The sequence below is a fragment of the Leopardus geoffroyi genome, chromosome C3 (assembly GCF_018350155.1).
Source record: "Leopardus geoffroyi isolate Oge1 chromosome C3, O.geoffroyi_Oge1_pat1.0, whole genome shotgun sequence".
NCBI classification, from domain to species: domain Eukaryota; kingdom Metazoa; phylum Chordata; class Mammalia; order Carnivora; family Felidae; genus Leopardus; species Leopardus geoffroyi.
In genome coordinates this window covers 68,521,715-68,538,308 of record NC_059338.1, presented here as the reverse complement: position 1 = coordinate 68,538,308, position 16,594 = coordinate 68,521,715, and the positions used below count along the sequence as shown (strand labels likewise).

The window sequence follows — 16,594 nt, the reverse complement described above, 5'->3', positions numbered from 1 at the left end:
AGCGGCCCCGGCGAGGGCCTATCAGGGGCGGGCGGGCGCGCCGGGCGCCGGGGCCGGTTTGACGGAAGGAGCGGCGGCGGAGGAGGATGGAGGCGGTGGTGTTCGTCTTCTCTCTCCTCGACTGTTGCGCGCTCATCTTCCTCTCGGTGTACTTCGTATCCTTGGCTGAGGCGGGCGGAGGCCGGCCGGGCCCGGCGCCCGAGGGACGGGGCTGAGGCGGGGCCGGGCAGGTGCGCGGGAGTGGGGGGCCCGGGCCCCGAGCGCGGAGCCGGGCGGGAGGCCGGCCCCGCTGCCGCTCGCGCACCAACCCCCCCCCCCGCCCCACCCCGCCGTCCCGCTCGCCGCTGCCGCAGAGCCCTTCCCCTCCCCACCCACCCTTGCCGGGGGCGCGCGGGCCGGCGGGCGTCCCCTCGGGTCGCCGCGGAGCCCTGCGGGGGCCGTGGCGGCAAGCGGGCGTCGTGCGGACCGGGCTTGCGGGGCCCCTGCGGCGGCCGCTTTGGCGTCGGTGCCCGGCCGCGCCAGCACTTTGTGGTCGTGTGCTGTCGTCACGCGGTTTTCGGGGCCCCTGCGGGGATGTGGGACCCGCACCCGCCCGCAGGGAGCGTCCAGCCCCGGGCCAGTCAGAGGTCCTTAAACAGCGGGGAAGAATCCGTGCCAGGCTGCCCCTTGTCCTTCTTCGGGGATCACGGGAGCTGCTTCCTTTGTCATGTTTTCCTTTTGCTTTTTGTTTTAATGTTTATTTCTTGAGAGAGCGAGCGGGGGGAAGGGCAGAGAGGGAGAGAGAGGACCCCAAGCAGGCTCCTTGCTGTCAGCACAGAGCCCTACGGGGCCTCCACCCACACAGCCCATGAGATCGAGGCCTGAGCCACCATCGAGAGTCGGAAGCCCCCTCGGGTTGCTTTCTGAGCGAATCAAACTTTCTTTTCTCCAGAGCACCCTGGCTTGGGGATAGGCGTGGCGTGGGTTTTCGGTGTGACCTCGAACTTTGTTAGGGACAGGCAGCCTGATCTGCAGGGAATGGACACAGTTTGCAGTGAGGACCCCAGTGCTCAGCCAGAGGCTCGCTGTGCGCAGTGTTGCACCTGCCTCAGTCTGTTCTGGGTGAAGTGGGAAGTGTTTACTTCCCAGGAAGGGGTGTGTGTGTGTGTGTGTGTGTGTGTGTGTGTGTGTAGTGAGAACACACGTTCGGCACCCAGCACGGTGCCCACCCCGTGGCCACTGGGCTCTGCCCCACCCCAGCCCAGTTCAGCTGCATATTTTTCTTTAACAGATGAATTCTGATGAGAACTTCAGGTTGTTTTGTTTTTGCTTTGAAGATTTTTATTTTTTATTAAAAAAATTTTTTTTGATGTTTATTCAGACAGCATAAGTGGGGCGGGGGGGGGGGGGCAGGGAGAGGGAGACACAGAATCCAAAACAGGCTCCAGTCTCAAGCTGTCAGCCCAGAGCCTGACGCGAGGCTCGAACACACAAACTGAGCCGAAGTCTGGTGCTTAATGGACTGAGCCACCCCAGCACCCCTCAAGATTTTATTTTTAAGTAATCTCTACACCCAACAGGGGGCTCAAATTCATGACCCCGGGATCGAGAGTCGCAGGCTCCACCGACTGAGCCAGCCAGGCACCCAAGAACCTTCAGTTTTATTAGGCTTGGTGAAATGACGGAAAAAGCAGAATTACTGGTCTAAATTTTGGTGACCTACGTCCCTCTTATGACATAAAGAACTGGGACTTAACAGAGAAATAAAACCTGGGTTTCTGGTTTTGATGTTTGGAAAGCTAGGCTCGATTTAAAATAGCCTTGGCTTATAGCAAAGTGTGTACAAAGGAAAGTGTTAGGTAGACATTAAGGTGCGTGTAGGGTGTGTTTCGCTGGGATTCAGCACGTTACTGGCATTTTGGATAGTTGCCTGAGCTTCCTTCTGGAGGTAGAAATGGTCAGGGTAGAAGTTCTATAGGGATGGGAGTTTCCTGGACTTTGAACCCCGAAGAAAGCCTGTGCCGAAGGGGAGGGGTGGGTGTTCAGAATCAGACAAGAGCAAAGGTGCAGAGACAGGCATGTTTATGGCATTCCTGGGTGATGGGGTCAAGGCATAGAGCATCTGGAGCACACGGTTGATTTTGGCCGGAGAAGGTCAAGGTTGGAAAGGCTGGATTAGATCAGACTTTGAAAGGTTTGCCTGTGAAGGTGGGGACAACTTGAGCTTTCACTTCTATCCTCGAGGCAGTAGGGAGCCATGGAATGTTCTTGACATTAACAAATGGTGTGTTAGGAAGATGAGTCTGTAGAGTGGGTTGGAAAGAGGAAAGACTGGAAGGTAAGAAACCATTGGGGAATGGGCCTGTGTGGGTTTGAAATAGGGTTTGAAGTCTGGGCCGGTGGAAGGCAGGATTCTTGGGCACAGCAGGCCGGTGAAGGCTGCTTGTGGGGTGTGAACACGAAGGCAGCGATGACCCCCCGGGGTTTGAGCCTGGGCAAGTGATGCTTGTGTCGGCGACAGAAACGAAACCCGCGTGGACGTGGAACAATTTGTGGAGACGGTGACGAGTTTGACTTTCATTGTGTTGAGGTGATAGGGGAATATCCGTACAGAAATGTTTAGAATTTGGGTGAGAACACTTTCACTTGTGTTATTGGACATTTCCAAACATTTCAGTAGAGAGTGTAGCGTAATAAACCCCGTGTTTCTGTCGCCTGCCGACAGTGATCTTCAGCATTTTGCTGTTTTCCTTTCTGCTTTGTCCCAGCTATTGGGGGTCAGGGGGTGGGGGTGGAGAATTTATTTGACAGTAGTTTTCAGGCCTTGTATCATTCAGTTGAGGCCGTTTCCTTCTGTGTCTGTCCTCACATTTTTGATTATATTCTGTGCTAAAACTCGTTTTTTGCTTAATTCTACTAGAATGTGTGCTTACTGTGCAAAGTTTGGGAAAGAGAGAAAAATACTAGGAAAACAAATCCTCTATGAGGAGCCATAACCACTGCTCACCTGTGACCCCACTGTATCGATAGTTTGTGTCCTGTTTCCTTTTTGCACATCTTGAGTCTTCGAAGACATTTTGTGGGTCTGTCATAAATAAACACTATTTTTCTATTCAGGTTTTTCACATTTAAGTTGTTTTTATAGGTCTTATTTTCCGATTCTTATGGTCATTTTCACTTTTGAGGAACTCAGATTGGATGTTCTGGTATGGGTCACTTGAGAACTGAGCATACTAAGATTCTTTTGTGAAAATAATTTGTTGAAGGAACATAAATGAGAAAATTGAGTTGTCTAATGAGTGAACTTTAAGGAAATAACTAAAATTTTTTCAAGGCAAATCTAATTCTGCACTACAGTTGGGTTTTTTTTCCGAAACTTAAAAACACTTAGCTATAACAAAGAAAAAAGTCTTGTAGGGGCACCAGGGTGGCTCAGGTCATGATCTCACGGTTCATGAGTTCGAGCCCCACATCAGGCTCTGTGCTGACAGCTCAGAGCCTGGAGCCTGCTAAGGAGTCTGTGTCTCCCTCTCTGTCTCTGCCCCTCCCCTGCTGACACTCTCACATGCGTGCGCTCTCTCTCAAAAACAATAAATAAAACAAAAAGTTTAAAAAAAAAAAAGTCTTGTAATTCCTTATCTTGATCCTCAGATAATTACATTGTCCGATTTAGAATGTGATTACATTAATGCTAGATCATGTTGCTCCAAATTAAACAAGGTAAGACATTTCCTTACTCGTTTTTTGTGTTTGAGGTTATTATAGATAACCAACATATGTATATTTGGTTTTGAAGTGCATGTTGTTTCCTACTCGTTGGAATGTTTGTAGAGCTACTGTGTTTCTGCAATATTTTAGATCGTGAAACTGTACTGGGAGACCCCACTTGAAATTTGTTGCTTTGCTCGGCTTCTACCTTGTCCCTGTGTCCGTAGGTACTTTAGGACGAAAAGGCTTGTTATGAGGATAATCGTTTTTGTCTTCTGTGTCGAAACCTGTCCTCCCTGCTCGTGACTAAAAAGCCCAGTCTTTTGTTGCATAAAAGATGACCTTCTTTTCGTGGTTTGCTGAGAAATGGAATAAATTAGTTGATTTGTCTCGAGACCATTTTACCTTTAGTGCATGGTCAGAACTCTGTGTTGGCAAGGATGCTCTGAACCGCAGGGCTTGTCTGGATGTAGGGAAACCAGTTAGTCCTGATTCATTTTACGAGCTGAGCAGACAGAAGACTTTCTGGATAAAAGTTCACGTCACAGCTCAGTAAATCCTTCGAGGTGCTCTCGGCTTCACCCGGAAGTCATTCCCCTGTGTTTTTTCTCTTCTGCATCTGCTTCTATTTCTCTGGTCCATGGGGGAAAAACGTGACATTCGGACAATTAAAATTTCTGGCAAACTATATTCCTCCTCTTCTTTTTTTCTTTATTTTGAATTTTCCAGAATGTGGTTTCATACAGTGATAGACCTAGTCTTCGAAATAAAAGATTTTGTGTGTATTTATCTGCCAAACTGCAAGACTTTTTAAAAAAATCAAGGCGTAATCAGCATTATATTACTTTCAGCCTTCTCATCTTTAGGAGCATGGTTATTTATTTTACCAGCTGGGTTGTATTTTTTTTTTTTTAATGATTATTTATTTTGAGGGAAAGAGCCTGTGCATGTGCACATGGGGGAGGGGCAGGGAGAGAGAGAATCCCAGGCAGGTCCATGCTCAGCACAGAGCCCAACATGGGGTTCCAATCTCACAAGCTGTGAGATCATGACCTGAGCCGAAATCAAGAGTCCGGCGCCCAATGGACTGAGCCACCCGGGCGCCCCTCCCCTCTTTTTCTCTCTTCTCTTTCACCAGCTTTCACGCACTGGATAATTCATCTGCTGGATTCTCTGCCCGTTCTTTTTTAAAAGTTTTGTCCCTTTGGGTTTTTTTCTGCCTTTTGGTCTTAAGATTCCTTCTGCTTCATCTTCTGATTTCCTACAGACATGCCATTTACAGCAAGGTTTGCATTTCTGAGACCTTGTTCCCTTGCTCAGGTGTGAGTGTCCTGGCTCTCTGAGAATCTCGATTAGAGTAGTTTTGAAATTGCCTTCTGCTTCCTACGTTATATCTGCTTCCTCCAAGCTCCTTTCCTTTTGTTTTCCCCTCGGGGAGCTTCCTCAATTTCTGGTACACGGCCATCTATCCGTGCTTAGGGCAAGGCACTCACAGACTCACGGAGGCGCCAGGCCGTGGGCCAGGCTGTGGGCCGACGTGTAGACAGGCCGCCTCACCGCGGGGTCATCGGCGTCCCCCTGGACTCTTGCTGGGGCACCCGAAAGGGCAGCTGTTCGCACGTGTTCTGTCGCGTGCCATTCAGTTACTCCACGGGAGGACTTTCCGGGCCCCTGCCCAGTGCAGGTATTCGGAGAGCAAGTTAGGGGGAGGACACCTCGCTGAGGAGGGACGACCACGAAAACACAGGGCTTGGCTGAAAGGAAGGAAAGCAAGCAGAGGAAAGCGAAGTGTCGCTTCCTAAGACTCTTGCCTCTCGTTTGTGGCTGTAAAACAAAGTGACTGCCGCCCAAGGTAAGAAATCCAGTTTGGAAGCTACGCTGGGGGCCGGGGGCCGAGGGTGCGGCCGGCGGTAGCAGTAAAAGCGTTTCCAGCTCTGCGGGGGCCACGCCTGGTCTCCTTCCGGGCAGCGGCGTCCTGAGGTGCGAGGTGCAGGTGCGGGCATCCTCAGCCACGGTTTGCAGATGCGAAAATCGTGGCTCCGAGAGGGAGAGCGACCTTTCCTGAGCCTGCGGAGCCAATCAGTAGGGGAGAGCAGGGATCCGGCTCCAGGTCTGTTTGACTTCTGCAGCTTACCCTTGTAAGCGCTGTGCTCAGTTGGTTACACTTCAGAAACTCCATTTTGCTCTTTAAAAGTTTGTTGATTGCCAGTTAGGTTTACGGCCTAGCAAATCCCTTCTTTGTTTCCAAAAATAAAGTATCTACAGTGGAAATGCGAGAGACCTGGGCCCAGTGTGTTTGGACTTAGACTATTTTATTCTGCCAACTAAGTAGCTTTGCGACCTTGGGCAAATTACTTAACCTCTCTGAGTTTTGCCTTTCTCCTTTCTGCAAGAGGCAGTTCGTGTCTGCCTGTTAGTGTTACTGTTAACTTCCACGGAAAGGAAAGTCTCTATTGGCAGGGGAGGAGGATTATTGGTGGAAGGAGGGCCTGCTAACACAGCTGTTGGCGCATGAGCAGTAGAGTACTCCGTGGGTGGCAGCACGCGTAGGTAAGGGCCCGGGTGCCGTGGGGCCACTAGGCTGGGATTCCCGGATCCGGGTCCGTTGTCATATTTGGTCAGCTCCTCGCTGTTACTGTGAGCTGTTAAAGTATGTGTGTGTGTGTGTGTGTGTGTGTGTGTGTGTGTGTGTGAGTGAGAGAGAGAGAGAGAGAGGGAGAAGGAGAAAGGATTTCCCTCATGGTTCGGGAGATTGGAGAATGTTTAAGATTGATATTCTGATTTGCAAGGCAGTGTATATTTGGATATAAACCACCCCGGTTAGAGTGAGGGGCTTTGGCACAGACCTCGGAATAGCAGGTAAATGATGCTCCGTTTTTTCCCCAGTTGTCATTCATACCCGCTTAGTGAATGAATCTGAACCTTTGCTGAGGATAAAACTTAATTGCAATTTAAGTGCATTATGTTTAAGCTGTGTGTGACGTGTTTGCACGGCGTGAACATTGGCAGCGTATGCACATCTGGGTCATCCGAGTCTAAAAATAAATCTTGGAACACTAGCTTGTAAACGCTGCGTATCCAATGACTTAGCTTCAGATAACACGGACGTCCAGGAAGAACACAGCAGGGCGATGTAACGCCGTGTTCTTCCCTTGCAGTGGGTCATTCCTGAACTGATCGGCCACACCGTCGTCACCGTGTTAATGCTCATCTCATTGCACTGGTTCATATTCCTTCTCAACCTGCCCGTTGCCACTTGGAATATATATCGGTGAGTATAGTTTAGTTTGTTTACTGATGCTTCGTGTCCTGGCATTTAAAGGAAAATTTAAAAAAAATGTCTTAATGCTTTTTTTCTGCAATAAAATACGTGCCAGTCACGAAATAACTGACAGCTGAATGCCACGTAGAGTCAGCATAAATTCCTGTTTACTTTTGCAATAGCAGTTTGCATCGTCCAGTCTTAGAGTCAGAACACGAATTTACACGCATAAATTTTAACAATTTGTAATGTTCAGTTGCGATGTCTCAGGACATGTGTGTTTTCCATAAGAATGGTCAATAGTCTAAGAATATAAGATTCTTGTTACTTATATTGTAGGTTTTAATTAGAATATACTGGGAATGCTTCAGAGAGAATTTCACTTTAGTTTTTAATTTATCTTTGTACTCTAATTTTGTTTTAAGTTTATTTATTTTGAGAGAGAGAGAGAGAGAGAGAGAGAGAGAGAGAGAGAGAGAGAGAATACCAAGCAGGCTCCACTCTGTCAGTGCAGAGCCCCACATGGGGCTCGATCTCACCAACTGTGAGATCAGGACCTGAGGTGAAATCAAGAGTCAGACGCGCTCAGCTGAGCTGGTCAGGCGCCCCAAGGATTTCACTTTAGAGCCTGCAGAGTAGATCACATCAGAACTCTAACTTAACGCATTCGGGAAGTGTTTCAGGCCCCGCTCAGTGGACACACACTGGATGTGCTGTTATTGTAGTGGGGCAGTTATACGGGATGCATTTTCTTGTGAAGGTCTGTGGGGGGATGGGATTGCTTTTATTGTGCCTTGCTGCTCTGCTAAATTTTTAGGTTTTGGTTTTATTTTTGTCTAGTTTTTTGAGGTGTAATCATTCATCATATTTTTACATGTGAGTTTTTATTTTTATTTTTTAAAGTTGATTGATTTTTTAAAAGTTTATTTTTAGTAATCTCCATACCCAATGTGAGGCTCGAACTCAGGACCTCGAGATCATGAGTCACGTGCTTTTCTGATAGAGGCAGCCAGGAGTCCCATAAATGTGATTTTAAAGTGCAGTTAGAGGGGCGCTTGGGTGTCTCAGTGGGTTGGGCGTCTGACTTCAGCTCAGGTCATGATCTCGAGGTTTATGGGTTCGAGCCCCACACTGGGCTCTGTCCTGACAGCTTGGAGCCTGGAGCCTGCTTTGGATTCTGTGTCTCCTGTCTCTCTCTGCTCCTCTCCTGCTCACATTCTGTCTCTCTCTCTCTCAAAAATAAACATTAAAAAACAGTAAATAAATAAATATGAAAAATAAAGTGTAGTTAGAATCAGAAGGATGGGGTACCACCAGTTCAGAAGCGCATGTGACTTTTAAGGTCCTTAGTTCGAGTCCTGTGTTGGGCATAGAGATTACTTAAATAAGACCTAAAAAAAAGAAGAAAGATAAAGAAAAGAATAAGGGAGGGTGGGAGGAGGTGATAGCACGCAGAAGGCTGTGAGGAGGAGGAAGTGAGCAGATTTGGGGGATGAATTTAAAAAGATCGTGAGACTAGGACCTGAGCCACGGAAGGGATTTTAAATCTCTGGACCCCTTTTCCAGAGGGAAACCATTACTTTTTAAGTTTCTCAGTGTCCTTGCATGGTCATCCCGGAGACCAGCACCCTGACCTGAGCTCAGCCAGAGCACGGGCCCCTGCCCCAGTTGGCAAGGTGCCGTCCCACACAGACTTTGAGCATGGCTCAGTATCCCTGTGATCAGGAACAGGAATTTGGGAGGGAGAGCGGGAATCCTGAGACTGTATCTCAGTGACTCCCTGAGCCCGCACCGTCATTCGTCTGTGACAGCAGAGAGTGCCAGAGGAAGGGAGGCTGGCTCCATGCGGCTTCTTCGTGCGTGGTACCAAGTATGGTGGAAGGTTCTAGCGGGTTTACTGGGGGGGCAGAAAAGTTCCATAGATTCTGTTTCCCGTCATCACAAAGATCACGTGGGTTTATTGCCCTGATAATTTATTCCCCTAGTGACAGATTGGCTGGCTGTTCCCAAATTTACCTGCTACTTAAAAAGGTTTAAAAAGAAAGTCAACAAACGGACCCTTTCCTCTTTGCAGACATCTGCACTTCCTGCTTTTGGGGGCGCAGACCTGTGTGAGACGGGCTCTGCCCGCAGGCCAAGAGGCAAACGCTGAGTGACAAAATAGGCAGCTGGCTTCGGTACGAGGCTGGCTGGGGCACCCGACGGGTGGCGGGGAGGCCTCGCGCTGGGACCTTCCCAGGAGGGGTGTCTGCGCAGAGCCTACACGGGGAATGGGAAGGTCTGACAGACGGGAGGGGGAAGGACTTCTCCAGGGTGTGCGGACAAGGGAGCGCTGGGGGGCTGGAGGCAGACGCACCAGCACCAGGCGTAAGGGCCGGCAGGCTGCATGCGCGGACGAGGGAGCCAGAACAGCTGCTGATGCGGTCAGGACACGCCACCCAGAACCGCGCGCACCGGCCCACGGAGCCCGTGTATCGGCACGCGCGCTGGTGGCAGGACGTTCACCCACTGCGGGTTCTCTGTTCAGGATCTTTCTAGTATGTTCATACGTGTAAGCAGCCGGCACCAGTCTGTTCTAGAACATGCTCCTCACCCCAGAAGGAAGCCCTATACCCATTAGCAGTCTCTCCTCCCCTCCCCTCCCCTCCCCTCCCCTTCCCTTCCCCTCCCCCTCCCCTTCCCCTCCCCTCTTCTCCTTTCCTCTCCCCTCCACTTTCCTCTCCCTTGCCTCTCCTTTCCCTCCCCTCCCCTCCCTTCCCCTCCCCTGGCCCCGAGCAATCAGTTTACCTTCTGTCTCTCATAAGATAACCTATTCTGTGCAGACCTGTCAGACAGGAGAGATCAATATGTGCTCTTTTGTGACTGGTTTTGTCACTCGGCACGTTTTCCAGGCTCATCCGTGTGGTGGGTACCGTGTTCATTCCCTTTAGTTGCCGAATCCTGTTCCACTGTGTGGACAGCCTGCATTTTGTTTATGCAGTGGATGGGCATTTCCGTTGCTTGTACTTTCCAGCTGTTACGAACAATTGCCCTGTGAACATTCACGTGCGTGTTTTTGTGCGGACACACGTTTTCTTTTCCTAGGAGTGGATTTGCTGGCTCATGTGGTAACTTTACATTGAACTTTTTGAGGAGCTGCCTGGGGTTCAAAAGCAGCCGCACCATTTTGCGTTCCCATCAGCTGTGTGTGCGGGTTCCTGTTTCTCCACATCCTCGCCAACACCTCTTGTTGCGTGTCTTTCTTTTTTTTAATTTAAGTAGCGTCTACCCCCGCGGTCGTGACCACCAGATCATGAATCGCATGCCCTTCCGACTGAGCCCGCCCGGCGCCCCTGTGACTTTTCGTTTGAGCCATCCCATTGGGCGTGGTGTTTCGCTGTGGTTCTGACCCCATTTCTCTGGTGACTAACGACCTGGGTACCTTCGAATGTGCTTCGTAGCCATTTGTGCATCTTGTTCGCTCTGTATGCTTTTGAGCAGCTAAGCTGATGAAGGAAGTGGTTTTTGGGAAGATTTCCTGGGAACATCGGGTGGTAAGGACTGGCTGGTGGGGAAGAGCCAGGAGGCAGGGGTGGGACCGGAGGGCTGGGGCAGGGCTGTGACGTGGACGTGCAGAGGACACCCCCGTGTGAGCGGGACTCGGAGGGGAGGGCGGACGGAGAAGGAGTCTGACCGCCTGTCGGTGACAGATGAGGGCCGGGGCAGTCAGGACCCGCGGGAGAGGGCTCTGAGACGGAGCGGAGTCGCTCAGCTCTCGGTTACTCGGGGGCGGCAGGATTGGGGGAGTGGGGGGGGGTGGTTAAATTTGTGGAACTCGGGGGCATTTGCATCTCACGGATGTCCATGTGAGAACTGCGCGTGGTAGGAAGGGACCGGCACGTGCGAGGTTAGGGCACGTCCTTGCACATGTAGTCCCAAGGGGTGTTGAAGCGGGTGGACGCTCCCCGAGTAAGCCGGCTCCTCGGCTGTAAAGGGGGTCGTGTGGGGGAGCACCTGGTGCACGCGCAGTGTTGGGGAGGAAATGGGAAAGCCTGAGGGCTTCCCCGGCGTGTTAAACCAGGGCCTTCAGACTTTTTTAAAAAGTTGGGAGTCCCTCCCGAGTCTGGGAACATTGGGTTGAACTGGTCTGGCGTCGGAACGCAGCGCGGGCTCGCGGTGCCCTCCCTTGCTTTGGCTTGTGGCCCTTGCTCGTCCCCACAACTGCCTCGCCTCCACTGCTCCGCAGAGGGCATTTCTGACTTGTCGGGATATGATCGCTTAATAATCCCGTGCACTCAGCCTGCATTTTTTTTTTTTTTTTAATTTTTTTTTTTTTTTTTTCAACGTTTATTTATTTTTTGGGACAGAGAGAGACAGAGCATGAACGGGGGAGGGGCAGAGAGAGAGGGAGACACAGAATCAGAAACAGCATCCAGGCTCTGAGCCATCAGCCCAGAGCCCGACGCGGGGCTCGAACTCACGGACCGCGAGATCGTGACCTAGCTGAAGTCGGACGCTTAACCGACTGCGCCACCCAGGCGCCCCTCAGCCTGCATTTTTAACAGTTCCGTAAAGTTAGACGTTACGTGCCGTGTCTGAACTGTTTACTGTCTGAACCGAAGAGGGGTTTTGTTTTATCGGGGTAGCACTTACTCTAGATCATTTCCCTTCTGTCTCCTCTAAATTGGGTCTGTAAACCGGCACCATTCACAGACCATGCGGATGGAGGCGTGTCATCCTCGGATCAGGAGCCTCCCTCCTTTGTGACGTGGGAATAACTGAGACTACTCCTTCCCGTAAAGGTGTTGTGGGACGAATTATTAATTATTTCAGAACTTTCTAGCTAAAGAAGTTTCTAAGAACTTGATAAAATTGGTTTGGTTTTGGAGTCCCCTTCGCTGTGTCTGCTGGAAAACGGCCGTAGGTATGACCGGTTTAGAAGTTTTCTACAGGTGGGTAAAAGGGTCTCAAAGCATAAAATACCCTTCTCTAGAGTGTTACCAGATTTGTTTAGAGAGCAGAAAATTAACAAGCGTTGTATCTTTCAGAGGAAAACCACGTGGTGGCCAATGACATCATCATACTCAGTCTGTCCGTGTCTGGTCTGAATTTTAGGTTGCTGTGATTGGTCACTTTTATTTTTTTATGTTTTTGAGAGAGAGCGAGAGAGAGAGCGAGCGCGCACGAGCAGGGGAGAGGCAGGGAGAGAGAGGGAGACACAGAATTCAAAGCAGGCTCCAGGCTCTGAGCTGTCAGCACAGGGCCTGACGTGGGGCTTGAACTCATGAACTGCGAGATCATGGCCTGAGCTGAAGCTTAACCGAGTGAGCCACCCAGGCGCCCCTGTGATTGGTCACTTTTAAAGGCTGGTTGTTGTTGGCTACTTACTTTGAATGTTTGTGCTGATGATTGGATTTCCTTTTATCGCGTGTGCATCAGGTTCATTATGGTGCCGAGTGGTAACATGGGAGTGTTCGACCCGACAGAGATCCACAATCGGGGTCAGCTGAAGTCGCACATGAAGGAAGCCATGATCAAGCTTGGTTTCCACTTGCTCTGTTTCTTCATGTATCTTTACAGGTGAGTTCACGGCCCCCTGGCGTTGCCCTGCACGGACGCCTGCTCGTGGTGGGGGGCTGTGGGTTCTGCGGCAACACTGCGGAGCCTTGGGGGACCTTGTGGAATTCTCCCGGCCTAGACTTCTGTGTCATCGGATCAGCGATCTGTGTGACCTGCCGTAGGTACTCGGGATGTTAGTTGCTCCGTGGCTGCGGAGGCTGTCCCCGGCTCCCAGGGACCGGCCGCCTCGGGTCTCCGGGGGATGTGGTGAGGACGTAGGTGTGCGCTGCCTTGCCACGTGCCAGGCAGCCTGTCCCCGTAAAACCGCGTCTGCCTTCCAGTCGTAGCGGATGGGGAGTGAGGGGTACCAGCAAGGACTGGCCCCCAGACGCGGGAAGCCTCGTGTGGTCCTGTCTGAACCTTAAATTGTGTTTTAGGGAGAAACATGGCACCTTTTCCCTTATCTGTCGCCAGGCCAAGGAGTCGAGCAAAGAAGAGAAAAAAATTGTGTGTATGATTCGATTAAACCTTTAGGAGACTAGAAGTCAGGCTTAACCTTTTTTATGCAGGCTTAACGAGATCATTCCTATTTTTCTTCCCAGGTAAATTTTAATTTTTCACACAGGCATGAGGACTGTTAGAAAGAACTTGTGTTGGCCTAAATAGAGATGGCAGGTTTTTTCTTTAAGTTTATTTTGAGAGACTGAGTGCGAGCAGGGGAGGGGTAGAGAGAATCCCCAGCAGGGTCCATGCTGCCAGCACAGAGCCCAACGTGGGGCTTGAACCCGTGAACCAGGAGATCATGACATGAGCCAAAATTAAGACTCAGATGCTGAAGAGACTGAGCCACAGAGGCACCCCTTTAATAATTTGTTTTTAACGTTTACTTATTTTTGAGAGAGCGAGCGAGCGTGTGAGCAAGGGAGGGGCAGAGAAGGGGGACGGAGGCCGACAGCACAGAGCCCGACGTGGGGCTCGAGCTCATCAACCATGAAATCGTGACCTGAGCTGAAGTCAGATGCTCAACCGACTGAGTCCCCCAGGTGCCCCTTGTCAGGTTTCTAACGCGGGGATTTCACGCAGCTTCTGTCTGGAATCGCCTGCCGCGTGGGGGACACTCACATCTGTCCATGTTTCTTACACAGATTGAAAGGGAGAAATGCCTGTATTCTTCAGATAGTGATGGGGTCGATGCTCTTGGTGTTCTGCTTGGGTGCTGGGCTCGTGCGGTCTGGGGGCGACCGCTTACCGTGTGACCCAGGGCTGCTTCTTAACCTCTCTATGCCTCAGTTTCTTTGTCTGAAAATGGGACGGTATCTAATGCCTGCCTCGTTGGATTATGATCCGGACTAAATGAGATAATACACGTAAAGCATGTAGGTTTGTGCTGACTGGCGGTAAACTCTCAGAATTTTTCACGGGAATTAGCCGCTCCCGTGCATCTGTGCTGCACGTGGGCTGCACTTGGTTTGGTTAAATTTGGGCAACGAATCGCTGCATCAGTAACGTGTAAGGGGGTTTCTGTGAAGTCTGGTCATCTAAGTAGGGAAAGAAAATGATGGTAGTTTCGTTGCTGCTGTTAGCTGTGGTGGTTTTAGCAGAGTGTTTACTGAGCGACCGCTGAGTGTCAGACGCCATCAGGCCACGCGGGCGGCGCCCAGGAACAGCCCGGAATCCCGCGTGGAAGCAAGGGTCCTGCCCGGTGCACTGGCAGGCTGCAGTTTGCATGTGCAGAGAATTAAAGTCTTGTTTGGTTTTCTGTGTTTGCTCCAAACTGTAGCCCAACGTTGGTTTCAGGTTGTACTCCCACCCCCACCCCAGTTATTTATTTTTTTCTAAGTGAAAAAAATTAAGGCTTTGAGAGGCCCTAAGTACACACTTTTTTAAAGTTTATTTAGAGAGAGAGCAAGCACGGGCAGGGGAGGGGAGAGAGGGAGAGAGAGAATCCTAAGCAGGCTCGCACTGTCGGCACAGAGCCCCACTCGGGGCTCGATCTCACGACCCGAGCTGAAATCAAGAGACGCTCAGCTGACCGAGCTCCCCAGGCGCCCCTGGACGTTTTCTTTTATGTGTAAACGATGGTCTGTTCCTTGCTGAGCCCCAGACGGCAGCGTGGCCGGGCCGGGCTGTGCAGGAACACCGCTGAGGAGACGTCGGTAACACCGATCTCTTCTCCCCGCAGTATGATCTTGGCTCTGATAAACGACTGAGGCTGCGGGCGCCGCGTCCGGAGCCGGCCCACACCACCGTGCGTCGTCGGGGAGCCAGAGACCACGTGGATCATCCTGAGAACCGTGACCATAGCAGTATATTTTTTCCTCTTTGAACAAAATAAAATATTTTTGCTGTATTTTTACCATATAAAGTATTTAAAAAACACGAATTGAGTTTTTGTAGATTTCTGGTTCTCCACGTCAGCCTGAACCCCAACGTGTGGTTTTCATCGTCTGTATGTCGAGGACTGGCATTTGTACGTGGTGACGGCACGGCCGCCCCAGCCTTGCCCGCTGCAGAAACACAGGGAAGCCTGTGGACAGCAGAAAAGGCAGAGTGCAGAGCGCCGCTGGCCACCCAGGCAGAGGAGTAAAGTGTTGCCCTTTGGCCTCTGTCGAGGCAGCTTCGCTACGTTCGGTATGGTTTAAAGGTTTATGGGACTGTTGGCTGAGTTTTCTCACAAGAACGTTAACAGAAAGTGACATTTCAAAAAATACGTATATCTTTGCAGAATCTGTGAAACCTTATAAGCCATTTGCCCAGGTACAGTGTAATTCCCGCTTCTAGAAAGGAAAATAAATCAAAAAAGCAAAATATTATCAAGCATTTTCATTTAAAGCCATGGCCTCCAAATTCCGCCTCAAACCCATTCGACCGCACTGGCTCCAGCCGGGTCTTGCTTTTGTGTTCTAGCCGATCCCGCTGCATTTGGTTCCCGGGGTTAATGGGTTTGGGGCAGTGATTTGGTACAAGATGCTCGTCAGATTAGAGCAGGAATGGCGGGTCATCGAGGGACCTTGGAGCCCGTCACCGCTCTGCCTGGGGCCCCGCTACTGCGCTGATGACCAATGTGTGATGTGGGAGATCTGGACGAGCCGCCCCTGCGGTTGGTGGGAGCCCCGGGGAGCACTCACTTCTCCGGCTCCGCTGGGTGAAGTGAGCCAGGCCGTTTCTGTCGTTCCTGTCTGGCACCCTAACGCCACTCTCTGAAGCTCTGGCCGTGGCAGAGCCCGAGGGGTAAACCCTCTACGTGGCGTCCGCAGTGATGGGTGAGGAGAGGTCCTCTGCCGGCCTCCCGGGCCCCGACAGGCTCTCCCTGCAAGTATTTGTGTCTGTGCCGGCAAAGAGCCGAGAACCTGGGACCAAAAAGGTACTTTTCTTACCTTTTCCTCTGGAGTCACCTGGCTGTTGGAGAAGAAACCTGGTTCTCTGCCTTCCTCTCTCATCTCCCGTGGCTCCTGGTGTCGCCTCGAGCTCTGAAAGCAGCGAAGCTGCGGGAGAGCACGGGCCCTCAGCCCAGAGACGACGGGACACCCTGGGAAGCTGGCAGGTGCTGGGGGCTGTGGCCAGAGTGGTTTCCTTTCTCCCACAAGCCTTCGGAGCCAGGCAGGAGCCCGTGCGCCCTTTCTCCTGACATGCTCGCCGTGGTTACAACTGCACAGCCGCCCGTCTTGTGTGGCTTGCGTGCGGCAGGGCCGGCGGTGACCAGTGTGGGTGTGTATTTTTAGGGGGGTCTTCCCCAGGTGACGGTGAGGGGCAAGGACCGGCTCTCAAAGCTGGGCGACGTGCTCAGGTCCGTGTCCTGTGTTCCCTGGAGGGGACCCACGTCGCTGCTGCTAGAGGTGACCTCGGAGCCCCGAGGTTGGCTGAGGCCACTCCTTCCCCGTCCGTTGGCGAAGGCAAGACCCGGGGCCCCCGCTGATTGCCGAGGAAGCCAGACCGGATGTAGCTGGGGCCCCTGGGGAGAGAACACACGTGCACCCCTGTGCGTCCTCGCTCTCCAGGTGCTCTTCCAGCAGGAAGGCCGATGGAGCGGTGCCACCCAGCCCCACTGGGTTCGAGGCCGGATTGGAGGCCGTGAAACCCGAAGCCGGGGTGGCAGAGTGTGCCGGG

General features: G+C 51.6%; 1 protein-coding gene across 1 annotated transcript; it reads left to right on the top strand.

The window, feature by feature from the left end:
• CNIH4 (cornichon family AMPA receptor auxiliary protein 4) lies at positions 1-14,866 on the top strand. The gene is made up of 5 exons (XM_045453302.1): positions 1-155; positions 3,631-3,699; positions 6,846-6,958; positions 12,368-12,508; positions 14,670-14,866. Exons 1-5 carry the CDS (start codon positions 87-89, stop codon positions 14,695-14,697), a joined length of 420 nt encoding a protein of 139 aa, XP_045309258.1. The 5' UTR covers positions 1-86; the 3' UTR covers positions 14,698-14,866.
• The last annotated feature ends 1,728 nt before the right edge of the window (positions 14,867-16,594 follow it).

Coding starts and splice junctions, on each gene's coding strand:
- CNIH4 (XM_045453302.1), top strand. CDS start 87: ATGGAGGCGGTGGTGTTCGTCTTCTCTCTCCTCGACTGTTGCGCGCTC. Junction 3,700..6,845: donor GTTGCTCCAAATTAAACAAG/GTAAGACATTTC, acceptor CTTCCCTTGCAG/TGGGTCATTCCTGAACTGAT. Junction 12,509..14,669: donor TTCTTCATGTATCTTTACAG/GTGAGTTCACGG, acceptor TTCTCCCCGCAG/TATGATCTTGGCTCTGATAA.